The sequence below is a fragment of the Anomalospiza imberbis genome, chromosome 7, assembly GCF_031753505.1.
Source record: "Anomalospiza imberbis isolate Cuckoo-Finch-1a 21T00152 chromosome 7, ASM3175350v1, whole genome shotgun sequence".
Lineage (NCBI taxonomy): Eukaryota > Metazoa > Chordata > Aves > Passeriformes > Viduidae > Anomalospiza > Anomalospiza imberbis.
The window spans coordinates 11,549,034-11,576,223 of record NC_089687.1 but is presented as its reverse complement, the minus strand read 5'-3'; the positions used below and the strand labels follow the sequence as shown (position 1 = coordinate 11,576,223).

Sequence of the window (27,190 nt, the reverse complement as noted above, 5' to 3'; positions counted from 1 at the left end):
AATTCTCAGACAGATAATTTCATTGGTGTTCACCGAGTTTGTGTAAAGTATGAACAGATCAGCTGGGCAAACCCATGGGAGGAAAGGCACAGGTTAAGGAGCAAGAAGACTCTTGAAGAGGATGTGCCACTGCTGAAAACCACCCTTTCCAAAAGCTGCTCCTGCTCAAACAGCTCCTGGTTAAATAAAACAGAAAAGAGATCATGCTGGGGCACAGAGAGGCAATGGGATGCACCCAAGGTTAGTAGCAGAGCTCATAATTGGAATATTATCTTCTTGATCACACCAGCTCCCACTATACAGAACACACTCTCATGAGAGATGCTGAGCTTTCATTTGTCATTTTCACAGTGCTTCAAGATCATCCACTTAAATACGGGAAGCGCTCCAGAGTATTGCTGCTCCTCTAAGTGAAGCCGACAGCAGCTCTCTGCTGATAGGGTCTACAGACCAGATGCCACCACTTATTATGGTTTCCATAGCCCAAAAGGGATATTTTAAAAAAATCTCCAGACGTGATCTTCAGTGGGAATAAGAGCCAATATTACCCAGAGAGCTGAGCTAAGGAAACATGACTGAAGATTGAGAAATTCAACCCACCTCATGGCTGGTCAGCTGGAGGTAAGAAAGGCAGTGATGCAGAGCCCACATTGTGTGAAAGGAGGTTTCTTCTTGTCATGATTAGATCCCTCCTGCTTGATGTACTGGCCATATGGTCTTGGGGCAAGTGCTGCTCCACACACCACTAGGTCAATGTGTGATCAGAGGGATGTGGGCAAAACAGGGAGGATAAGCAGTTTTGTGAAACAACATCTTAGGGCTGCTCCTTTAACCTTTGCCTCTGGCTTAGGAGGAAGAGGGGACATTGCCAAGAAAATAGGATATTGCCCCTTTCTCTAGTCCCCTCCTCCTGGCAGAGATCTGTGCTGCCAACAAGTTCACACCACTGCCTGCTCAAGCAAGTCAAGTCCCCTCTGCCCTCACAGAGGGGCGTAGAAGGGGGGACTCCAGCATCTTTCCTTCTGTTGTATTAAATCACTTATTGGAACAGGAGTTTGTGCCTGGGGTTGGTGCCAGTTTTTCCTGTTCTCCCCAAGACAGGTGATGCACTTGGACCAACACAGAGAGGACCAGTTCTTTCTGAATGTGTTTTAACACCTCTGGCCATCAACTCTGAATTTCATGGAAGTGGAGGTACTGGGGATGAGTACAACTGGAAATGCACCTGCTTTCCTTCACTGTCTCTACGGGTCTTTTGATGGTTTTATCATTGTCCAAGCCAGCAGTTCTCAGCCCTTTCCACATGTTCCTGACTCTTTCTGACTAATGGAAATATTTTTGTGCATGCCTTCTCTGCTGTCACCTGCCTTTCTGACTTGGTGTCAGTCCTCTGCTAGGGGAAGTTGATATTGTACCCACTGTCCTGTTGTCACCCCACATACAGCCCATCACTCTTTTCAGGAAGCCCTCTTTCTTAGCCATATCCTTGGCTAAACTGTGCAGCCTTCTGTTGTCACCATGTCCCTCATTTCATAGACACAAACCTGAGGTGTTTGCATGTCCTTATCCTGAACAATTCCCCACATAAGCAATTTCAGAAAGGGGACTGTGTACTGAAAAGCTTACAGGATTTCCACCTAGATAGCAACAACCCTTCCCAGCCAGGACTACAACCTAAGTTAAGGATATCCAGTGACCCATGAAGGGGGCTAAAGCCACCATAATTACGAGCTTGACAATCTAATCTTCACTGACAAAATATTAAGTCAATTGACTGAATCTTAAGTAATTAACAATGAATTAATATGGAGACTGCTAAATTACAGACAAAACTGCTTTGTAAAACTGACACTTACACAGAAGCACTAGAAAGAGAAGACAATTTTAGCTATTTTACTCTGTGATGCTCCATCACAACATCTCTATCAGAGGCTTGCTGAACTGAGTATCTGTGGAAACGGGACCAAATCCCCAGCTTGCAGCTAATTTCATTTGAGACTTAGAAAGAATGTGGCCTGGATGCCAGCAATCATAATTTAGCACCCAAAATGCAGAAAAAAATCTCCCACCTCTGTAGTGAAAATCAGCTGAAGTAGTGACTATTCAGGGACATTACAGTCTCTGGTGAAAATGATAGAAAACTGATAAATTTCAAAATAAAGGAAACCAGATTTTCCCTATAACCAGTACTTTGGCAATAATAATTACCATTAATTGTTGTTACTCTGAAAACAATAAAGCCAGGATGGTTCCTTCACATATAAAACTACCTCTCTAATACTGGAACCATTGTCATTCATATTTTTAGAAACCATTGTCATTCATATTTTTAGATCAATTGTCATTTCGGCGTTAATAAAAATTGCTTCATAGATTTTAACAAATCCACCTAGGGAGACTGAACCCATTCACAGAAACAAAAAACACTGTGGATATTAAAAGCACAGAAACCACACATAAAGGCCCTGGGCAGGAAGTGTTTGGAGGCTGGGAGAGTAGTGGGAAGGAAGATCATACGCACTCCTCATTTCCTGTACTTTGCTCTGCATGCAGCTTGGGCTCCAGATACCAGGAAAATAATTGATCTGCAAAGAGACAGCTGTTCTTACACCCTTACTGCTTGTGCCATTCTGCATATTTCATTTCACCTTCATGACAAAAATAGCCTAATCCATTAAAATGCTTGTATCCCATAACTTTCTCATCTACCTCTTCTTTGGGTTTTCATACTGTAGAAGAAAAGCACAAGGCTGGGCTGGACAGCTGAGGGAAGCACTGAGGGCTCTGACAACACCTACTTCCCTTTGGACTATGAAGTTGCAGAAGTATTTCCACTGTCACTCTGGCTTCAGCCCCACTTAAGTTCTTTCAGACGACTATCATTCCTGTGCAGAAGTCACTATTATTTCCTCCAAAAGCAGAGTCCAGTCTCAGCCCATTCATTCCAGAAATAAAAAGGCAGCATACAAGGTTGATGCCCTGGCATTTCACACAGCCATCTCTGGATTGCAGAAGCAGCCAGGAACCAAGTCTAATGCAATTCTTAGCAAATCTAACCATGAAAGCCAAGTGCACGGAAACAAACCACTTCACCAACACTTACTCCTCTTTTTCCCATCAGCCTCATCTCATGATAAGACAGTGATAACTGTTCCAAATTCGTAGCTTCTAGAACTTTTCTGATTCCTGCTGTGCCACCCTGCATAGAAAGGGATCCCACTTCTTAGGCAGGAGGGAGGTAACAGGACTGCAGTGTCCAAAACCAGGATAGAGAAAGCAGTCGTCGTGAACATCTTACCCAGAGAAGGGGAAAAACCCTGGATGGAGAAGGAGGAAGGCTCTACAGAAGTATTTTCTCTGGCTGCCTACAGAGAGATGGCAGAAGGATAGTATTTACAAGTACTTTCACTCACTGCCTGTGCGGGTCTCCAAGAGGGGGTTAAAGACTCCTAGCAGCCATCTTACCCTTGTGTGTCTGTTCTCTACACTCAGGCAGCAACTGAAAGCACTTGCTGCTGCATGTCACACTATCTAAATTCATGTCCTGCAGTGGTGGGACAGACTCTACATTTTTCTTCAAAGGAATCATATCAGTACTTTGTATCCTTTGGTGTCTTCTACTTTTAACAGATGCTAAAAAAAAAAAAAAAAGACATTCTAACAATTTAATACAGAAATAAAATGAGTGGGAAGCTGGCTGTCAGAACTACTAATGGCTGTTTTCTGTACAGGATTAAGGTGCACAAAAAGGCAAAGTCTAGATGAAAATGCTTTTTGATGTTTAATCTCCCACAAGGTGGAATTTAAGCTGAACAGCTTTAAAGACACATCCATGTGGCAATCAGAGACTCCAAGATGAAAGGCTCTGCCAGCAGCACATTTATGCTACAGGAATTAAATATACCTATCAGGAGAAAGACCAGATCATTAACAAGGGAACTGCTTTCAGGTGACACCACGGAGCATGTTACCTTTTCTTAATAAGTTCCAAGGCCGAACCTATGAATTCATCCTTCATTTTTTGTAGCTTAGCTCCATAGCTGGATAAGTCTGTGGCTTCTAACAGCAGCGATGAACAGCAAGAGGACTGGGCTTCAGAAGCCAGTGACTGCCCTGCAAGGTGGAGGACATCATTTAATTGTCTTGTCTCTCCTTTCTGCTGCTCATCACTGAAGATGTCCTGCCCAGCACTGTGTATTGCTCCTGCCTGTAGAGGTGATCGTGGAATAGGACTGGAGCAAATAGGGACTGGTGATGTATCTGGGATGGAGGTCTGGAAGGTTCTGTCCTTCACCTCAGGACTGCTCATCTTGAAACCATCCCATGTGGCTGGGTTTTGGAAAAAGCCAGCAGAAGTGTGGTTTTCATGAAATACATCATCATCCTCCTCTGCTCTGACAGCAGGTTCATTCATAGCTTTGGTCTCTAAAGCTTCTGGACAGACATTTTTACTGTTTTCCTCCTCCAGTGTCTGGTTTGCAGGCAGAGCCTTTTTCAAGCAATCTGCTGGCCCACTGCTGCTGTCAGATGAATTTCCCTCCTTACTTCTCATTTGCTTGAACTCCTCAAAGGTGGGTATGTAGATCCTCCCTTTGCAGCGGCCTTTCTTGCTCTGTCCCAATGTGACTTTGCCATCTGTTTCCCCACTGTACTGTTCTACGGTCTCTGCTGTTCTGGATTTGCTCATCTCATGGCTTTCCCCAGCATGCTGAAGGGGCAAATTCGGGGAGCTATTCTGCCTTCGGAGCTGAAGCCTCCTCTGAGCTTCCTGCTTGATGTCTTCTGGACTGATGATCCTGTGTGCAAAGCACAGTCCCTGTCCCGCTGTGAGGCTGTGCCTGAGAGCAGTGTGTTCCACCAGAACCGTGCAGCAGTTCACAGCACAGCCGTTCCTGCTCTGCCGGCACACCTGGCATCCAAAGCACTCCTGGGCCATCAGCTCAGGCGGGGCCACCTGTGGGCGCACTGGCTTACAGGGCTCTGCCACCTTACTGCTGTGCAGCCTCAGCTTCTCCTTCAGCTCTTTTCTGGCATCTCCGTGTAGGGCTCTTTCCTGTGCGGAAGGGAAGAGCCACTGAGGCACTTTGGCAAAGGGAGGCAGGAGCACATCCTGTGCAGATCGAGATGTCTGTTTAGCACGGAGAGAAAGGTTCTTCAGAGAATCTGATGCACTCTGTACTGGGGCCACATCCACACAGCCTTCTGTCCACTGACTGGTGCCTCTATAGCGAAAGATGATCTCGTTATCCAGGCTCCGGCAGTGAGAATACAGCCCACAGTCAGCAACTGCTGCCCAGTGTAGGTTTTCCACACTCCGATACATCCGGTTTTCCACAGGACTGACCAAACGTGCCTTGCCTGTGTGGCAGGCAAGAGTGTGGAAGTCCCCAGAAAAAATATGAGTGTCTAGGTTCTTTAGTGGATGCATGCTGCTAACTGAAAAATCCTTTAAGCCATGTTGTGCACAGAGCTGATTATTTTGGCAGCTCGAGATCACCCGGCAGTGTTCCTGTCTCTCATCAACACTGATGTATGTCATAGCAAATGCACATGGAGGCTCTAGGACAGTGGCGTCTAGGGGGAGAGGAGGGAGCTGGGGTGTCGCTTAGATGCCAGTCAATGTCCACAGACCACAGACAGCAAAGTGTGCTGCTGGGCACTCACATAAGAGAGCTCTCACATGGGTGGAGTCGCCATGCGTAGAAGACCTGTGAATGGAAGGAAAGATGAGTTACTGAAGCAGCTGGGTGCTGACTCGCAGGATGCAGCAGCAGGTCTGCTTCCAGGGGATGCAGAATCCAACACCAACAGCTTGTGCAGGAGCAGAGCAGCGTAACTGGGCGATGAGCCATGGGGCTTGGGGCAGGGAAGCCTTTTCTTCTCCAGCCAAGCCAATAGTGGCCTTACACTACCTGTCTGAATTTGGAGAAGTTTTTCCTACCGACCCTCAGCAACTCCCTCACAATAACATTGCTCAGCATTAGAGACAAATGCTCAGAAGTGCTTGCTGCAGGCTCAGCTTACTCACACAGCAGCACTACGGAGACGGCAGGTTTACAAGAGATAGTGAGGTTCTTTCCCTCTAATGGGGTGCAGACAAGAGTGTATGAGTTAAGGGGGATGCTGGGGCCAGGAAAGGATGACATAACTGTGGTGTCCTTGAAGACTCAAGTAGCAAGGAGGAAGAAGAAGGCTGACAGGTGGTTGTTTTGTGCCTGACAGTCACATCGCAGCCCCTCATTGCTATGATTCACCCTTCACAAGGAAGATACATATGGTTTACTGATTGCATATGGTAGCCAAGCATTGCCAAGGCCTTTCCAATGCAGAGACAAAGGTATCTTACAGACTTTCACAAATGCACCCTCCTGACTCCTTAGCTACAGGCTCAAATGATCATCCTCCCATGACAGCTCAGCAGAGGCCCCAAAAGAGAAAGCTATGCTTTTCAAGGCTCCTCCTATGAGCTGTGTTTAGCACTGTAAGGCCCAGGGAATCTAAGTGACAAAATCACATGTTCAGAGTGGAGAATTAAGTCCCTAAACTCCAGTTTAGGCCAGCAGGATGAAGGCTAAGTGGCTAAGTCCTTGATGGAATTGGACAGAGCTTCCTTACACTGAATGGAGAGACTCTAGATTTCTTTTAGGGATTTAGGCCTCATGGACTTGCCAGCAGTTACACAAGATATCAGTGTCTGCTACAGTCTAGTCCACTCCCTTCCTTGGCAATCAGAGGCAAAGGGAATGAGTGAGTGCCATACGTAAAGGAGAGTAAGACTGGGCAGGGGATATGGGCTTAGCCTGAGATTCGTAAAGGCAAGATAGAGCTGGGATGGTGGGGCATGAGTCTTTAATAATAAACCAGGCAAGAACCAACCAGGTTGCACACACAGGAAGAGGTCTTGATAAAGCAAGACAAAATCAGTTACAGCCCAGACTGTTTGTTCTGAAGTGCAGCTGGATTCCCCACATGTGGCCAACTATTCAGACAGCACAGCCACCTTGATCACGAGGGGAATGAAGAGGTTTGTTACTCCCTGAAGGCTAAGACACCACAGGCACCTAGCCATGTGATGTACCAACAGACATCTATCTGAGGGGAAGTCTGAGCTACTGTATTGCCTGGAAGACAATTTTGCTAACACACTATGACCTTGATTCATCCCTTGTTTAGAGTGGCTCAAATTGGCATATTTTCCCTGCATTAAAGAAATGATCTCTAATCTCATCCCAGAGAGGGAAGGCAGAACTGCTCCTGTAGCTCACCACTGAATGAAGAACATAATTTCCATCCTTCATAACTGCTAAAAATAAAAATTAAAACTAGCTCTCAAAGTGTACTGTTCCCCAAAACGTCACAGGTACTTCTCACCCGGTCTTCTCATGATGGGGCTGGAGTTCCCCCTTCTTCACGGCTCTGGAAGAGCCCACAGGTGACAGCAGAGAAACATGAGGATCAGGACTTTCTGTGCTCATAGGTTATAACATAATCTGTCAAGAAAGAAAGAATTATATGATGTGAAAGCCAGTCACTGAGGAGAGAGCATGGCTCCTGGTAGTGCTGGAGGGCTCCTGTGAGAAAGTGTTGTTAATAAAGGATGCCATGCCCTGTCAGGTCAGTCTGTGATCAGGTCAGAGCCACAGGACACCATGTACTTTTGGCATTATGCTTTCAGAACAAGAAGAAAGAGAAAACAGCCCTTGCTGCAGTGAGAGCAGAGACTAAAGCTGCCCTTGCCCAAAGCAGGGAGTTACACAGAGTAAGGCCTGAAGAGAAAGCAAGGCCCATGTGAGGCAGGATCCTGGGCTGGACACTGGCTTGGCAGGCTCTGCATGTGTGCATGTGACAGCAAGGGGGCCAGAGGACAAAGTGCACAGGCAGGGGCAGAAGCAGTCAGGAGAAGAGCAAGGAAGCAGAGGCACAGAAACAGGGTGGGATCTGTCTGTGAGTGCTCCATTCATCAAGAGATGGGCAGCATTGAGAAGACAATTGATTTTTGCCCTCATGATTCTCTTCAGGTGAAAGTTCACTGTCGGGGCTCATACAGCTGACCCCTCTATGGGCTGCAGGTCAGCAACAGTGATGCCAGGCATGAGAGGTCAGGGGCCACTCTGTCCCTTACTGCTCAAGCGCACGGCACAGGCCATGCAGGGGGGTTTACACCCCTCCATTTCTCAGGGGAATGCCTCGAACCCTCCAGCAGGTGAAGGTACCCCTCTGCACGGCAAAACAGCACGAGCCCATTTCCCCAGCAGCCATGGAAGGTATCCGTGATCTCAAGTACTGCCAAGCAGCAGGGACCTGCTGCTGCTTTGTCAGGGCAGGATTTTCCAGGAAATGTGCATGGGACGGCAAAAGTCACTTTCAGGGAAGGAGCAGCTGGAAGAAGCCTCCTGTGGGCACAGTGAGGCAGGCAGAGTGAGGGACAGAGTGGGAGCCAGAGGCAGGTTTGCAGAGCAGAGGAGCCAGAGAAGACAGAGAACAGCCAGAGCTGGCTGAGACAGCAGGGGACAGAGACTTTCCAGAGGAGGCTGCACGAAGTTTGCTGACATGTAGGCAAGAACCAAAATTTACTGGATTAAGTGCAGAAAGATGGGAATTTTGTTCCCAAATAATTTATTTTAATATTCGTCACCCATAGGGGGTGAACTTTCTTTCTCTGAACAGTGATTTTTTTTTTCTTTAAACACTTCTAACACAGGAAGTCCCTCTGATACTTCCAGGACAACTAAGAGCAAGGGTGCACATGGATGTAGCTCACAGGTGGGTAAGCAAAGGGGTCTTGTGCCCTGGCTGGAGTGAGCGGGAGTCTCAGAAATCTGTGAGTTCTGTTCCCCCAAACACCTTCAGGGCAGCTGTGGAGATCTTGTAACAGGCAGCTCAGGCAGCAGCACCTTTGTTCCCTGTCACTCCACTCTTGGAAGGACCATCTCTTTCCTGATGAACTCTTGTGATCTCGCCAGTTCCTCCATGTCACTGCCCTGAGGGCTGTGCACAGCATGTCAGGCAGCTAAGCTTAATTCCACTGAGCACCCAAGGCAGCTGCTGCCCGAGTCATGACCTGGACAGGGGGCTGTCTGAGGCACAGCCTCCTTCCCCCGCTGCTCAAGGATGCTTGGAGCGGGAGAAAGCAGTGGTCTCTCTAAAACACCAGGTAATTTGTCCCTGGCTTGTAACCAGGAAACACTGAGTGTTTCTCCCTCCTTCCCCTGTTCTTGTGCTCCATGGCACACAGCAACTGCATCATAGTTTCAGCTCAGATGCGTGCATTTGTCAGGTCATTGACACCCCATGATACAAAACATGTGCCTACACACTCAGCTCCCAAGTAACAAGGCCACCAGCCTGTTGTAGGCAGTCTGCTGGAGGAGAGCACAAGATGGAGACAGAAAAAAAGTCCAAAGCAAGTTAATATGCTTCTGGTTGATAAGCTAGCAAAACCCAATGAAGTGTGAGGGGGTGAGGGAGGGGGGGAGTGAGGGAAGGAAGGAAGGGAAATGTTAATTTTTTACATGGTGACCCAACTCTGGGTCCTAATTTACCCTCTCCTAAAGGTACACAGCAGCCCAAATGTATCCTCTGCTCTCCTCCAGTTAGACCAAGCACTGCTCACTGTGGATGAAGGCTACGCTCCTTCATTTACCCCCCTGGGTACTTCAGGCAATCCTGTCCACACCTACCCAAAGTTCAGGCTTTATTCTAGACCAGCAATCCTCCAGGCCAATGGTCACTTATTCCAAGCCAAATAGCAAAGCAGAGTTTAGTGTTGGCTGCTGCTGCAGCACATCACTGCTCCTCAATCACATTGTCTGTGAAACACTTTCCTGTTCCCTGGCTCAAGGACTGAAAAGTTTCTAGTGGTTATGAGCCTCATGACTTAAGTGAGCATAAGACTAAGGGCAATGTGTGCTCAGCTTATTTTCTATGTGATTCTGTTTAATCAACTTCTCCACTGCTCTGATAAGTGCCTGCTTGGAGACTTGCCATTAACCTTAATTTTCCTGTAAAATCTCCCCCAAGAACTTATTTCTAAAGGATTAAAGCTTGAAGGATAAATTATTTCTTCCCAAACACATCAGAACCGTTCTGCCTGGCTGACCTTCCCAGCAAAGCACGAGACAAAGTGTCAGGAGGATGAAGCAGGCACGCACAGGGTAAGTAGCTCATTGCTGATGAAAAACACTGTGGAGAAGACCAGACATGTTCAAGGACTCCAGGAATACCAGGACAAGGGATCACACAGCCTCACAAGGCCTCAGGAAGAGAGGCCACCAAATCTGGCAGGGCTGAGTAGGTTTACTCAGTAGGGCTGGTGCTGCTTTGCAGAGGTCACTGCAGCAAGGTTTACTCTACAGACTTCTCAAACATGGACATTTGTTCCATGAAATTGTGGAGAGCGGCTTGCTATTGTCTGGCATCTCCTGCTTGATCAGAGACATCAAGTGAGACTGGTACATTTTCCACTTTCCACATTTACAACATTTCAGTCACAAGCAAACGAGCTTCCAAGTCATGGCCATCACAGCAAACTCCTGCTTCCAAGGGAGGGGAATAACTGCAGATCCTTACTCCATCTTGAAATAAGAGATTACACTAACCTTCGGATTTTATTCTAATGTCTCTGCACTAGGTTTTGCAAATTGCAGCACTGAACAGAGGTTGGTTTATTCTGGACTACAATCTCCCTTTTATTTCAGAGATCCAGCTAGCTAGAGGGAAGTGAACAGCACATTTCAAAGAGCTATATAAAGGATTTTTGCAATCTATTTTACGGCTGTGAGTTTTGTGCTATCTGATACAGCAAACCTCATGGTCACAGCATGATCTGCTTACTGACACGTCATGCACATCACTTCAGCTGCCTAGCAGAACACCAGCAGTCTCAAGGGAAAGAATGCCAGATGTTTTACTTTTTTCATATTAAAGGTTAACAAGAAAAAGAAAGGTGCCTTGGCTGTATTTGCTTTCTTAGCTGTTCTCTTAACCAGTGCTGTGCTGCAGAAACTGGTTGATGAATCTAAGGTGACTGCAGTTAAATTTCTTGGGGTTTTTTTGTCTGTTGTCGCAGCTGAAACAGGAACACAGCTTACATAGTGTCTGTTAATTGCAGCAGGAGAGGTACAGCCACAGCAGTTCTCTGAACCAGTACAATTTCCTGGGTTTCTTTCTCCTTCCTAGGGTAAACAGCTAACCATAACTTTCCCTGAGTTTACAGTATTATCAATGCTTTCATTGTCCTCTGTATGGCATAAATCAGGATTGCTAACAAGAGGAACAACTGCCAGATTGATTTCAAAACCAGGTAATAATGGGAAAACAATAACCTTTATAGTCTGCTCACTGATTTATAGTCCCTCTGTTCTCACCTTAAGCATAAGCAAGAACCACAAAGTCTCAGAGACAGTTTGACATGGGGAACCCCTGAAGACACAGTACAGCCCAGCATCAAGAGGGTGTTGAGAGCACAGGCAATGGCATTAAATTCTGCTGTGTTATGAGCTGCTTGCTTCACCATGTGATATTGTCAAGCCGTTTTCCTCCTTTCACATATCTTTTCCTAATCCTTTTATGGATTTTTTTTCCTGCTTCTCCAAGTCTTCCTCCATCTCACTGCATTCAACACAACACAACAACTTGTTGTTAACAACTTGTCCAGAAAAACTGGTCTTGGCTACAGTCAGGGCTGGCTGGTCAGAGCAGCCCAAAGGGCACACGTGTGCCGGCCAGATGTGTCACAGGAGAATCTGTCCACAGTGTCTGTTGATCACCACAGGAACATCCTGCTCCATTCCAACAGGGAGAGCGTAGGAATCACCATAGTTTCATGTGAGTTTCTATTTGGGCCAGATTGGCTCCAAAATAGTCTCAAGGCAGTGGAAAAACTACTCTCAAAATTTTATCTACTCACTTAAGTATTCTTGGCTCCTTTTCTGTAGGATTTTTAAGCTGTTTGGGAACTATTTTTATTGACATAAAAGGTTTCACCTGAGAAGCCCTACTGCTCCACACACCTGTGCACTTAGCAGCAGTGCCCTTGATGAATTTTTCTGGCTGCTCTCTTAGTCTGAGCAGCTTCTCCTTCTTGACACCCATCATGGCTTTCCCCTTGTTCCACTTTCAAAAAGGCTATGATGAGATGATGCTTCCAGCCTACCTCCAAGGGCAGGCATTCCAGCACACTGATTTCAGGTAGCATACTTGCAAGGCGACTTGTGCTCCCTCTTGATTCCCTGCTTTGGGAAATGGTACTTCCTTTCGTCTCAGCAATGCACCACTCAATCTCTTGGATAATATTGCTCCAACAGTCCTGCTGCTGATGCAGCAGAGGGACTGGAGCTTCAGAGGACTGACATTCATCTTGCAGCAAAGGAAGGCTGAGTAAGTTGATTGTGTAGCAAATGCTCCTGGAGACATCAGTGTGACACCCCCATCAAGTGCCCCAGCTGGAGCTGCTTGTCATCATCAGCTGTGAAGCATCCCAAGAGATGGCAGCACCCACCATCTGCCAGGCTTTCAGTGACTCAACACCCTGGTTGACCACAAAGCTCCTTTGGATGACTCCCTCTCAGGATAAACAAGTTCCATTTGCAATGAAGTCCTCTCATGGGAAGACCCCCCACAGCACCTATGAACCTGCAGGGTGCATCTAATTGACAGATGCTGCCCTTGTCTGTAACACTGTGAGCCACTCCGCTCCGTCTTACAGCTGGAGAAGGAGTCCACAGGGTTCTAACCTGCAGAGACAATGCTCAGGTTTGAGTTAGCTGATGTTTAGGACCCAGGTGGTTTCCCCTGACCTGTGCAGACATCCTGAACCAAGCATTCCCAGGCCTTCGAGTCAGGCAGAGCAGATCTTGCTGACCACCCCCCTGTCTTGGCACACACACACATCACTCACTATTGGCCTTATGAGGAACAGACATGATCTGAGCACAGGCTCTGACCTTGCTCCATACCTGGCAAAGACACATGCAGTTTTCAGAGGCAAACCTGAGCCAGGAAAACCTACCCATCCCCCTGTGAGATCTGGGAATTATAAAGCCATATGTTAGCTCACTTTACAAGCTGGCACCTCCACTTCTCCTTCAAATTCCCACTCTGCATAGGTATAACATCAGCACTAACTGCAGAAAATGGTTCCAATATGGCTACAAGTGAATTTGTTATTTCTTGGGAAGCAGGGAGAAGAAGAGGTTAAGGCTGTGACTTGAAGCTCAGTCTCAGCAAAGGGTCCAACATCAGTTGTGACTTCCCAGTGCCAGCTCCAGACTGTTCTCCTCTGGCTCCCTGCCAGAGGTGTGCCCCAGCCCAGCCCTGATATGCTCAGTCAGTGACTCACACGCCTTTGTGAGGCAGCCCACTACTGCCAGCCCAGTGCTCTGCCTCCAGCTGTGGTCAGCAGCACATCCTTTTGGAAAGAGAAACACAGATGGAGCACGTCTGTAGCTGAAAAATGATGAGGTGGGGAACTATACCTCAGATCATCTAAATCTGTCTTGATCCTCTCTGCATGTGTTTGAGGAAGGCAGAAGGGACAGTGCAAAAAAAGCAGGGCACAATGGATCAGTTGAGTATGAGCAGTGACAAGGAGAAGTAAAAAAAGTCAGTAGGAGGAAAGGGCTGGCTGCTTCCTTCCCCCAGCAGCAAAGTGAGGAGGATCAACAGAGCCTTCACCTAAGCTGAATGTTGTTATCTGTTGTGCATTGAAGATCAGCATTTCAACTCACCATTTTCATTCACTTTCTGGCAAGAAAAAGGTAAAAAGCCAAGTCACACACTTACTGGGAAAAATAAAATCAAGTCATTTTTTAATATTGTCATTTAACTCATGATTTAATCTCATGATTTGCAGGGCCTGAGTCATGATGCTGGATTTCTTTCAGGGTGGAAATACCCCTGGCTGAACTAGCAGTACAAGACCATCATGGCACACAGAAGCAGCACTTCGCATGCCCTATTACATTGCTTCTACCAGTCCCAGAAGGAAAACAGAAAACCAGTCCTATGCAGTTGGCTCTCTCAGGGTGGCTGAAGGGTATTCCTTCTTCCTTGTTCTACGATTGTCCCCAGTGTCTCAGCCTGATCCTTAAAATGCATGGTGCACAGGAAAGAAATCACACCCTAGTTCTAAGAATAAGCTGTACATCCAAAGTTCCTACTCCCTTCCTTGTACTAGGAAAACATTTGCAGCGCAGCCACAAATGTAAAACTTTGAGTGCACCAATGGCATACCGCACCAGTCTTTCCAACCAGGCAATATGAACCTTGGCTCCCATCTCACTAGTGGGGAAAGAAGCCCCACAACTTAATTATGTTGACCCCAGTTTGTTAACTTTGCACTGGAAGCCACTCCAGCGTTCCCCAAAGCTTAGGGTAGGTGGATGAGCAGAGCTCTTCCATGCCAGCACATGTGAGATCAGAAAGAGATCTCGGGGGAGGAAGGGGGTGTTGAGGATGGTGAGGGACATGTACAATCTCATCCTACACCTTGCTTGGTTACATCCCAAAGCTGTCAGGCACTGTGTCATACTGCTGGCAGAGGCAGGCTTGCCATGAGGAAATGTGGATGACAGCAGCGCCAGTAGTCCTGGCCAGGCGTGGATGGCCATGGGCAGTAACACTTTCTGTTCCTTTGGCTCTGGAGGCACTTGGCAGTGCTTCTACAGAAAACCAGGCAGGATTGTGCCCACCACCTGTCTCAGTTGAGGGATGTATCCTCAGATGGCCCAGCACTGCATGTTGGCCACTACAAGGCAGTGGGAGTCCTGACAGGGAGCTGGTGCAGCTGGCCAGGCTCCGCCTCTGCATCAGTCCCAAGGAACATCACAAGCTCTTCCCTACCTACCAAAGAGAATTTATTTTCTTCTTTTTCACAGATTTTCAACTCCTTCCACGGGCATCTCTAAACAACCCCCTCCCTTTCAGATGCTGATGCTTTTCAGCTGATTAAACTGTGGACCAGACTATGAGCTGGGTGTAAATCAGAATTGCTTGTCAATGCTAATTTACACCTGCTGAGAATTTCCCTTCCTTCACCATTTAGCAGAATTATATGACATGTCTTTTATCTCTTCTCACAGTTTAGCCTGCCATTCCCCTTTCCTGGCCCCCAAGCCTCCCGCTTTGCTCTGAACTCCCTGGAGGTTTAAAGGATAAGTTGCTTATTTGCAATGTAAAGTGTCTCTCAGAACCACAGCCCCATGCAAACAAACCCAAGAGAGGCACATTTATCCCTACTTGTGCAACAAATCCAGCCCCATCTTTTCCTGGCAGCAGGTCCCTAAGCACACATTGCACAGAACTTGCTAAGGGAAGAAATATGTCCCTTATTGCCATTACACAATGCAGGACTTCTCTGGGGACATGCAGAGGATGGAGAATGAAAGGATTGATTCCACAGAGACCCTGAGCTCTTTCCTTTCTCATTGAAACTGATGGTGATGGCTTACCACCCAGATCAGCAGCCTTTAGATTCTGACTGTCAATAGGCAGGATACCATTAATGACTTCTTGTTGCTATGGTGATATTGATGGATACTCTGTGGTGTTGGTGGGAATCCTGTGAAAGCTAGCAAAAAAATAATAAAAGTGGGTCAACAAAAATGTGAGTTTGCCTACAAATGGGCAGCTGTGCGACATACTTGATGAATTCAGTGGCACTTCACACCTCTTGTCTCCTCCTGCCTCCTACAAGAATGGCGCAATGTTCCCCAGAGCCAGTGCAAACACTCCTGCTCGCAGCAGGGCTCTGGTGCAGAGGTGCAGTGCTGCAAGTGGATTTCATTACTAGGCATTACTTTTGCAGCTTCACCCTGGCAATTCATTTCACATACAGACTAAAAATCTTGGCTCCAGTGATATCACTTGGACCTGTGCCAGTGGGCACAGAGCCAGGATTTCCCCCAGCTCTCAGGATGCCTTATTGCAAGTGACAATTTCATTCAGCTGCATCGATAGCCACTGGGAACTTCCTGCCTCTCCAGAGCTGTTTCAAGTGTGGAAAAGCCACTGTTGCAGTTTTTTGCTCTATTTCACTGAGGATCAGTGCTGTGCTCTCTTTGAAGGTGATGCCATGGGCTCTCTCTTGACTTCCTACTTTGCAATGTGCAGTTTAGAGTAACCTTTCACCTTTAATCCCAGCCAAGTGACCACTGGAAATGACAGGCTGGGCTCCAGTCACAATTGGGTCTTTTGCACAAGTGTTCTTGGGATTTGGGGCACAGGAGCCATTTTGCTAAAATAACACTTCTCTCTGACCTTGCTTTCTCTGGGAAAATCATTCCTAATTCATGTTGGTGTCACATTAATGAAGAAGTGATAAAGCTCCAGTGGAACTCCTTCTTTCTCTACAGATGCTATTTATCTAAGCCCACCAAGGAGTGCACAAACTGCAAGATGCCTTGTTTTGGGTGAGATTTTAGTATGATTAGCAAATTTTAGACTATGCTTTTTGTCTTAGCAAAGACTCTTATCTTTTCTGCTTTGTTTTATGTCTAGGAGTACAAAAAAATTTACTATAGAACCTTTTATTCCTAACACTAGTACCACTCCAGGCATGTATCACTCCATCACCTGACAGGCACTCTTAATCCAGAAAGTTTTTTTTCATTTGGATCTGTTATTACAGAAGAATTATATCCACAGGGGAGCCTTATCTATAGCAATACCATTACATGGATAGTTTTGCTAGTAAATGTCCCAGTGCAGATCAGATCCAATGGATGTGTCAGTGTGTTCAGATCCTTTGCCTCCAGTGAACTGAGGAACTGGAAACAAAATTACACTGCCCCTATCTTTTGCATCTTTTGATATCCCTAGTTCTAATGTCCTACAGAGTCTGAAAGCACACCAGGAACAGATCCCAAGATGAAAATTCAGTTTCTTTCTCTGCATTACATGTAGCTGTTCATCGAACAGTACCGGGTAAAGTTCCTAAGCACATGGAGGCTGGACCAGCACTGACAGAGGGTCTCCCTTGTATAGCAACCCTTTGATCAGACTGACAGCATCATTTATTTACTTTTGTTTCATATTCTTCAATGCTCCAGTAAGTTATTTTTCCCAAGTTGATTATCAAAGGCAAAGGCTGCCCTTTCAAGTTGGATTTGCACCTCTTCCCTTCCCCTCCATTTCAATTAGCTATGGAAATTACTTGGAATTTCTTTTTCTATCTCCTCTTGCCTACCTGACTATAGAAGAGGCTTTAGGAACACTGATGGCTGGAGAAAACTCCAGCCCATGTCTTCCCTGTAGGAAATGTTGTGACTTGCAATTAGCACATCTAAGTGCTCTGTTTGACCTACTGCTGGCCAGGGTGGAGAGCACGGAGCCAGCTGCAGTGTCTGCCTTTTCCCCAGCTAAGAGCAAGGCAATGGAGGGCTGTGAGTGCTACGGATGGAAGAAAGGAGGTATCACCACAAACCAGTAGGGACAGACAAGGACAGGAACTGCTTTACTACACTGGAAGACAGAAGGTGAACATAAAAGCTTCTTGAAATAGGATCTCTGCCGGTGGGGAACTGCTGTTCTGCTGTGTTTGCAGCTATTACTTTTCTGCAAACAATTCTGTGACTGCAGAGACACAACAGGCAGTGAACTGCCCAGAGCAGCTTAGGGCTGAGCAGAACTGGCATTTGGACTGGGCTGGAGCTCTGGGTTCCTCCACTTGGAGGTGCATGGATAAATGTCTTTAGGCACAAATCCCAGCATGCTGGGAGGAGCACACATTCCACAGGGCAGCTTTCCAAGTGTGATTTGCCCTAAACAGCTGGTCACCTAAGGTTTCTGAGATCCGCAGTATCAAGACTTAAAAACACATCAGATATGTTCAAGATGGGAGAATCACTCTGGGCTGTATTTGACACCAGCATTAACACTCAGGTGACCCCACAGGAACAGGATTTGAAGATATCAGACTGGAGGCAGTACAGATCCATGGGATTTCTCACCACATGTGAGACACGTCGTGTCATGGTTTACTGGAGATGTTTTAAAGCCATCATTAAGAAACAAATTCTAAGACTGATTAATACCAGCGCATATACTCCTGGGATGTTCTCAACCACATCTATATATTCTAATTTACCAACATTGCCTTGGGACTCTTCCTTTTTGGTTTTCTGCCAGACCCTACACTATAGTGAAAGGTGATGGAAGAGGAGGCAAGACATGCCCCTTTGTTTAAAGCCAGATGTAAGAAAATGTTTTTATTTGCTCAGATGTACTGGATACTTTGTGCAAGCTGCAAGTTGCAGTGCAGGTTTGCAACTGCACACGTAACATGGTGAAGAAAAGAATAAATGCAGCAATTTTGCAGCTCTTCCTAAGAGAGTGAGGGAGAAGGATAGTGAATCAGATTCCTTCTCCATGTGCTGCTGGTCTTAAATATTTGCTACATCATATAGACAGCATTAAGTGTGATGAAGACCCACCCTGAACCAGAATCACAAGACACTCCATGTCACTTCTTATGCCAGTAGGGTCTGAAGCTGGCAGTTTCCAAACAGCTCGGGATTCTTACAGCCTGAGTTAGGTATCATTACTTCTATGCCATTTTGCAAAATATTCCAAGAGCCTAATGAAGGTCACTACATTCTTGTAAACCCTCTTTTTTTTTTTCACTGCTGGGAAAAAATAAGACACAGATCATAGCAGCTGATGAGAGTTCTTGCATGCACATTTATTTTACCAAAGTAGTGCTAAAAACTAAACCAAGAACATCAAGGCAGAGTTGGAGGCAACCAGCCAGTTTTTTTTTAATAACACAGCGCCCAGTGTTTTCAGCCTTTGTGGTTGTCACGAAGTACACACACCTACCCAAAGCTGCATAGCAAGGAGGCAAAACCACACTATTGATACAACTTCACAATACCAATCAAAAGAGAGGAAACACTGTCCATGCAGACATCTAATCCCTCATGGGAAACAGGCAGGAATCCTTTGTAAACACCTTTTTTAAGGAGTACTCTGAGAAGATACAGTGGAGATGCTGCAGCCAACATTGTGGTAAGAGTCTCATGCAACACAGCATCTCAGAAAAGAATTTAATCTCAACCTCATAAGTACTGTCCATCAACAATTCCTGCATGTATCTATAACACCTCAGAAAGTTTAATTACCTCTTAAGAAATGGAAGACTAAATGAGCTATGTGACATTTCCCACCCCAGACCCTGTAGGTCAGCATTATTTAAGACGACTGGGAGTTTGAAAAACTAAACATTAGGGTTGGCAGATGAACAGATGGATGGATTGCTGCCAACATAATCCATCTTCCCACTTGCCTCCATAGGGCTGGGTGACATTCAAAGTTAACTACTTCCCTATGCAAAGAGAAATGCACGCGATGCAATGAGTAGGCTTTAAAAAGGACACATCAGCTGGCATTACCAGTGGCAAAAAATGCTTTACGGCTGCTGTTTAATGTGCAGGTGAGGCTGTAAAAAAGAGGCATCAGGCTGTGACAGAACAGGGGACTGTAGTAACTAGAGTGGATTAGCTGTAAAACAACCTCTGAGCAAGCTGCAAAAATCTGTCAGGATGCTGTCATTTTTTCTTTGTGCATAAGAGGTCTAAATCTAATTAACCTTTTAATCAGAGCAGATAAAATTGTGGTATTATCATCAAAGGGGATGCCTTATCTGCAGCTTCATGAAAAATTTCCATCTCTGCTCAACTTGGATTTTTTTTTTTTTGCTTGAGGCTCTATGAGTAAATTCCCCAAACACTGAAAAATAAAAAAGTAGGAGATGGTTTAACACAGCCAGTTACTATGCAGATACCAGCTCATCTGATGCCAGATTGGTCTCAGTGCAGAACTTTCAGATCCAGCTCAAATACCTGTTGTCTGAGCACAGGAGAAGTTCCTGCTCCCCGACTGGGGCAGGCACAGCAGGAGCTGTGACACACTGTGCCAGTATGAATCGTGCCACTCTCCCTGACCGAGGACACTGAAGCCCAAATTCCCACATACCCAGGACTTTCTGGTTTTCTGCAAGGATTCAAAAAAAAGTAAAACAATCTCCTACATCTACTAGCTATAGCAGGCTGTTCTGTCAGCAACTAGACTACAACATAACTTTTCTAAATTGATGCAAATAACTCTGATATGTACCTTTGTACCTACAGGACCTCAAAAAATAAAGGTTGCTGTCTCTGACTGCTCTACAGTATAACCCAGATCAGACTGTATGTTGTGGGATTTTTCTTACAATGACTGAAGTCTTCAAGTTTTCTACATCTGCTGGCAAACATTAGTACTGTTGAAAAAAACAGCCAGCACAAGCAGGTGCAGAAAAAACCCCAATCAAGATCTGAACCTGGGACTCCAGATAATGAAGCTTCCTGACTAATGTACGGGCGCATCTGCTTCACTGAACTTGCCTGTGTAATCTGAACCAAAAACCTCACTCACTTCCATTTACTACTGCCCATATGCCACCTCTAAATATACTTGCATACTAGCATTTATGCAATGTTCAGTACAAAATCCATATGGCTCCTTTCAGCAAGCAGCAACAAGGATAAGTTGCAAACTGAGTCTGGAGATGGAGCTTCTAAAGATTTCTTTCTAAGCACCATACAACATTTGCTGTAGACAGACAGTGGTGGAAGAGTTGTTACAAACTGCTCCAGATGGACCACGTTTTCTTTTTGCATGAAGCTAAAATGGATGTATTTTCTATGATATGTCTCCTAATGATCCCTCTGGAACAGAATTTGGGTAGCAGAGCAGATCCAAGCTTAGGCTGAGGAGTGTTGTACAGCTGCCACCAATTACTTTGACCAGTCTCATCTGGGACCTTCACCCTTGCTCCTGCCACCCATTGGCCTGGGAACTGCATTTAAGCCCTTGCCCTGCCCCTTATTTGGCTTATGCTGTGTGTTCTTGTTCTGACCTGCTTGGCTTTACTTCTTTGGTGACATCAGAGCTGTGTTGGAACTATAGGTTTCTCTGTTGGATGAGAAAAGATCCAATTGTGGAACTCACTCGCCCCTTCCTGTTTAGGTGCAGTGGGACTGTGCCCCTTTTCCAAGGTTCCTGTCTCAACCTGCCCTGTTATCTGGCTTCCACCTCACCTTCCTTCCTGGAGACGTCCATCCTTACTTGCTTCCTGACTAGGAGTTTTCCAAGCCCTTGAAATTGATGAGCATAATCCGCAGTTAAATAGAAGAAAGAAGTGTTCCCATGGAATGAGTGAGCAGAAAATCAGGATTTTTTGAAGCTCCCCTGCAGTGACCACTGCTGGGTTGCCTTCCAAGATGTAGGAGCAAAGCAATTCAAGCCTGTCCCACTTGGCTTTCTGACTATCAGAGAGAGCCTCTGAATGTTAACAACTTGCTGTAACAGATAAAGGGTAAATATAGGTTGGCTGTCGCTACCTGAGTTGCAGGAATAAAATGTGGCAGCCAATGAACTTCTTCTACATAAACCATGAAGACTCTAAGACCATTAAGCTTTCCCATGCACTGAAAGAAAAAGGTTCCATGTCTCTAAGAGACTGCAGTCAGAGCAGTAAGTCAGAGGCCTTGTGCTGCTGTTGCTCTTAGTCTTTTAGATGATGGGTTCTTAACTCCACAAATTGTTGTATCCCTTGTGGACACATGCTGTGTTAGACTTAATCTTGACAGATAGAAAGGAATTGATCACAGAAATAAAACATAACTGGTTGCTTAGTTACCAATGATCACTACACAGTTGCATTTGCTGTGTGCAAACAGAGCCCCATGCAAACCAATTACCCCTCATTACAACTCTAAAATGTCAGCTTCAGAGAGCTGAAAACAACTGAGCCAGGTAATAAAGGGAAATTTGAGTAGAAAAATACAAATTATAATTGGGAACTTTTTTTCTCCCTAAATGTTCAAATAGCTACAGTCCTACAGTCCTGTGGCTGAGGAAAGCAAATATATTGGTTTGAAAAAAATAGGATTCTTGTTTATTGGGAAAGTGAAAACAAGCATGTTACATGTGTAAACACTGGGAAAGTAGAAAGTAGTAAATAAAAATGACAAGCTAAGAATTGCACAAAACTGATCGGGGGGAAAAGACGTTGGGAGAATTAAAGAGCTTCAGGATTAATGGTGGTATAAAGGAGCTGAAATACTTTGGGTCCAAAAAACAGCATAGTGTAATTCCAAAAATGAAATGAGGGGTGTGATCATTAGGGGGAATGACTTAGGCATGGAAAACAGCTCTATGTCTGTGTGATGCAGACTTGAAGAGCCAGCAGGTGCAATGGTTGCAGGATCTGGAAACATCCTTCCCACTTCTTGAAACACAGATATATGGCTATTGCTATTTAATACACTGTGAGGAGCCACCCTCATACTTCTCACAATTAGGCCCTATCCTTTTATGGTCCATCCCCAAAGAGCAAATCAATAAATCTCTCATAATTGTGACCGTCCTTTAGCAAGGTCTGTCCTTCATCTATCAATCAAACAGAGCTTTGGTGCCAGCACTGTGGATAAACTGCTTTGCTTGCATGCCTCACCAGCAGCACATTCATGAGAAGATGCACCACAGAGATGCTGCAGGTTAGATACTCATGGACTAATCCATGCACTGAATTTATCATCAGAACTGTAAACAATTAATTCTTAGCATTGCTTGTGTCCAGGCTCTCTCCTCCTCAGCAGTTCATCTTCCCTCTCCTAAAATACATGATAATAAAAGCACCAATGGAGATTTCTGCCTTCCTCGCACGTGCTGCAAAGTGCAGCTATCTGATTGCATCCTCATGACAATGTAAATTCTCTGAATACAGGAAGAGTCAGAGCTGGATGCAGCTACAGTAGAAATGGGTTTGGGCTGAATGCTCTGCTCCTCTCCAGTAAAAACTACATGTTTTGTGTCCAGGAGGGATAAGGACCACAATTGCTAAATCCTCTGCAAGACCTGGGATGGAGAAATACCCTACCCTGGGTGACCTGCAGTTTACAGAGGAGAAGAAAAAGACCCATTTCTTCCTTTCTCACCTCTTTATGCAGTGCAGTACAATGTAATAAAAATTCTACAGGGGACAAAGATCACCTTTTTGCCTTTGACTCCATTATGAAATTGGTTCCTGTGTGGCCAGGAGAGAAACAAAAATCTGAGCAATTTTGAGGTTGATAATGAACAGAGAGAAGTGTGCTCCTGTCTATTCAAGAGATGTACAGAAAGTGTTACAAGCACTTCAGTGTCAGGAAGCATTTTCTGTTGTTGAGTTTGAGCAGAAGCTCAGGGAAAGACACTTTACAACAGCTCAGCTCAGTGTTGGCTGTGGGAACTACTGCTCTGTGAAGAAGTTTATCAGCAGCCTGGATGGGATGTCTGCAGTGTAGGAGAGGTGCTGCTTGTGTTTACATAAATAGTTGTGTGGGGCAATGTGTGCATGTGTTACATTGATGGCTGATCCACAGAGGTGCTTCCTAAATGGGATTGGTTCATAAACACCACAGTGTGCCTGCTCTGGAGAAATATCAGAGATGTAGAAACAATTCCATGAGAGTGAGTCCATGTGAAAGATGGGAAGTGCCTCTCAGCTTCTGTGGTGTCCAGGCCATCTGCCTGAAGGGTGACACTCTGCTCTGGGAGTCAGCATGTAGCAGCTGAGCCTGTTTCTGTAGATGCAAAGCCAACTTCCTTGTGCAAAGACAGAGCTTTGTAATCTCCTGAAAGATAGGGGAGTTCTGTTGTCTCTTCTGCTCTATGTAGATCTGCCCCAAGTTAGCACTGTCTGCTGCTAATCCCTTGGTTATTATCAAGGCCCTCAGGTATGTAAACCTGGACCAAATGAAAAAGGCCTCAAGAAATAATGGGCTTACCTCATCATATCCCAGCTGGCAGCACTGCTGAGGACATGGTGAAAAACTTGATTTATTAAAATTGATGAAGGAACTGGCTAGTCTTGAATAATTCATTACATAGCTGCTGCTGCTGAGGTAATAGGAGCTCAGCAAGATCCTCTTTAGCACTGCACAGTTCCTAAAATCTTTAAATAAGATGAAGTCAAAGATTGGCTAGTTAAAGATTGAAGGGCTTTCTCCATGTGAAGTGAGAGGCCCTGGCTCCTGGTGCTGAGGTCATCCAGCTGTGAAAATCACCCACGTCTCTCAAATGGAAGCCAGCCTGCTAATGTCACTGATATTTGCCAGGGCATGAAACATTCTGCCTCAGCCATCAACTTCTGCAGAATATAATGCCTCAATTTTTCACAATTCTTACTGGAATCAGGTTTAGTTTTCAATATTCACCACAAGCTAGGGATGTCTGAGGGTGCTGGCTTGCTTTTCTGATCATTATGCTTGAAAATAAATCAGCCTGGTACACTAAGAAGTAGGCACTACTATTTGAGTACACAGATCTTGAGGTGCAATCTCTGCTGCTGCTCAGGGCTTTTGTCAGCACCAGCAGAATCAAATAACCCACAGCCTGGGCAGTGGCCAGCCTGGGTTTTGGAAGCATGTCAGAAGCCCTGGAACAGAATCCTGCTAACTTAATCTGGTCCCACTTGATGAACCAAGAGCTCTTTTTAACTCCACTGATGCCAATGGTAAAACCTTTGAGAAACATGTAAAGCAACAGCAAAATAAGGCACTGTAATAAGATGGCTGATACTCATCTTCCTGCATGTCTTCCTGCAGAGGTCAGAGGAACTGTAGTTAATAAACAAAGAGGAAAAACCAACTGATGTAATGAACATATCCCTGCTTCTCAGCTGCTGGTATGAGGTCTCCACTATCCACAGTTATAGACCCTCCCTGAAGTCCATTGCTTTCTCTCTTTCCAGCTCCTGACGATGGAAACTGGCCACACAGCCCTTTTCCCCCCACCAGGCACCTAGAAATTTGTGACGTGTTGATGGTACAGCACCTTTAGATCATTAAGATAGCTGGACACAAGACAGCCTTTAACTTAAGATCCTAATGAATACAGAGATTGTGATGCCTTGTTGATTTCCTCAAGCCAGATTTTACTTCCAGATACCATTCCTGCTTCAGCCAGAGCAGATGATTTTAGCCAGTGTCTGAAGTATGTTGGTAAAGGTACTCTGATGTACCACTGGCATCATGAGACATCTGACATACCGCCAGAAGACTGTCTGTTTCCTCTCCTCTCCAAAAATACTACTGCATCAATCACTTGTGAAAGTGTTTTAAAAATTAAAGCCAACTCGCACTTGCCTTGAAATGCAGGCAGCACTTTCTCTCCCTGCTGTCTGTTAACAGCCTTTCTGCAGGAGGTCACACAACACTGATTTACACTCCTGAGCTTTTTGTGGACATAGGTTAAGATCATTTGGAGAAGCCACAAACTGAAGTTGTGACTTCTCACCCTGAAGTGTGTGAATGAAGCAAATACTGTAACTCTCACAGCTGCAGAGTGGGAGATGCTGTGAACAAACTGTAATGTGGTAACATATGAGACTGATGTCTGCTCCCTGATCTCCTGAGACAAGACACTCCAATTCCTGTGTTTCAGCTCCATTCCCTGTAAGAGGCCAAAATAAAACTACCTTCCAGCATCTGTAAGAACTCTCCTGGCAGTCTCTGAGAACCAAGGAAAGTCAGGTAAGGTTTCCTGAAACTGAAGTGTAATTACTTGAAATTAGCTTAATTCTGAGACCTGTGCCCAGGTGTAAGAGGTCCAAGCCACTGTCTGAGCACAAGCTGGCATGGCCCAGGGACATGGGCCCTGAGGGACACTGTTTCTTCCCCTCTGAAGTGGCAAGGACAGGACTATGGTTTCAGAAGACCAGTCCATGACCCATACATGCCTCTTTTTACCCACCACCAACATAACTCTGTATGTGGTTCTGTCCTTGCAGCTGCTTTTGATCTTTCAACATTGTTTTCTTCTCCATTTCCTTCTTTCTTGCCTTTTTTTTTTTTTTTTTTTTTTTTTAAGAGTCATCTTTTCTCTTCTGGAAAGGACACCTGAGTAGGCACAATTGCTTTGGGAGCTGGTTTAGGAGGCACAGCAAAGTGCCCCTCTGACCTGCCTGACAACAGCAGTTGCTATGTGGCTTCCTTTGCTTTATTCCTGCAGGAGACCAGCTGGTATTTATAGCATTTTCTCTAAGCAAGGCATCATCCCTAAGGTACACTCAGGTGAGAGTACTTCAGGGAATTCCCACTGGGAGGTGAGAGTAAAGGATTTTATTATTAAAAAACCCAAACCAACAACAAAAAACACAAAATCCCAAATACTGGAGGAAATGCCATTTCCTTTCAAGTGATTCTGAGAGCTAGGGACTGCAAGAGAAGTAGGGAAGCAAGAGTTTTACCAGTTCCAACACAATCCCATTTTTTTTTCAGGAAGATATTAAAAGTCCATTTCAATGCAAACCGTTTTGGGGAAGGGTGGAAGCTGAAGCCTGTTCAAACATACAGCTGGTTTTAGCTGGGATAGAGTTCATTTCCCAGACTAAACGGTGAAAAAAAGTTAAGGGCACAAACAACCTACTTCTTATTCCAGGCAGAAAGGAAGGCAAATGGTATAAATCAAGAGTAGGAAAACTCAGATGTTTTTCTTAAAGTTTGTTTGTTGTTTTGGTTTTTTTTTTTTTTAACCTAAGAGATATAAAATAGATGAAATTGAGTTGGCTAGAATTTTGGGGACACTGGAGTGGCTGGGCTTGCAAAAGTGTTTTTAAATTGCCTGAAGAGACACATTTGTTTCTCTGGGGTACAAGTGAGGGAAAGGGCCTTTCTCCCAGTTCTTTTCTTGGTGGTGGTGGTGTGCTGAAGGTACACTCAGTGCCACTGATGGCCCGGCTAAGTGTGAAACCTGGCTTTGTCTATACAGCAAAAAGAAAAAGAAATGTTAAATGCTTTTTTAAATTTTCTCTAAGGATATGGTGGAACTAAGCCAAAAACCTGTATTTGTACTGCTCTGCCTAAGGCAGCATAAGCACCATCTCTGGTGAATCACTAGGCCCCAAAGCTTTTACTCCTCATAAATGAATGCAAAATATCCTGGGGAAGTGCTGCCAGGTACAAGGACATAGTGACACTGCTGGGCTAATGCATGATGGGTGCCCATGGCTGAGGGTCTGCAGGATTCTGCCCCAAACTCTCCAGGATGATGAGGTTTGGGATCTAATCCTCTGTATCTGACTTTCACTGTGCCCCAATTCACCTCAGTTTTTCTGCTGAATGCTATTTCCTGACCTACTATAATGCATTTTCCAAATATTTTGCCC

General features: G+C 45.3%; 1 protein-coding gene across 34 annotated transcripts in view; it reads right to left on the bottom strand.

The window, feature by feature from the left end:
- Window positions 1-27,190, bottom strand: part of LOC137476924 (uncharacterized) — a 57,646-nt gene that overhangs the window by 19,672 nt on the left and 10,784 nt on the right. For 28 of the 34 annotated variants that reach the window (XR_011000705.1, XR_011000717.1, XR_011000691.1 and 25 more), the window contains exons 1-2: window positions 7,372-7,476; window positions 3,972-5,708 (exon numbers count right to left, since the gene is read on the bottom strand). Coding sequence is in view for 1 of the 34 variants with exons in the window: in XM_068195392.1 (XP_068051493.1) it covers window positions 3,972-5,539 (1,568 nt within the window). In the remaining 33 variants the exon portion in view is untranslated. Of the gene's footprint in view, window positions 1-3,971; window positions 5,709-7,371; window positions 7,491-15,449; window positions 15,569-27,190 lie in introns of those variants that run through there. The other 6 variants (XR_011000719.1, XR_011000720.1, XR_011000722.1 and 3 more) reach the window with 4 other exon arrangements.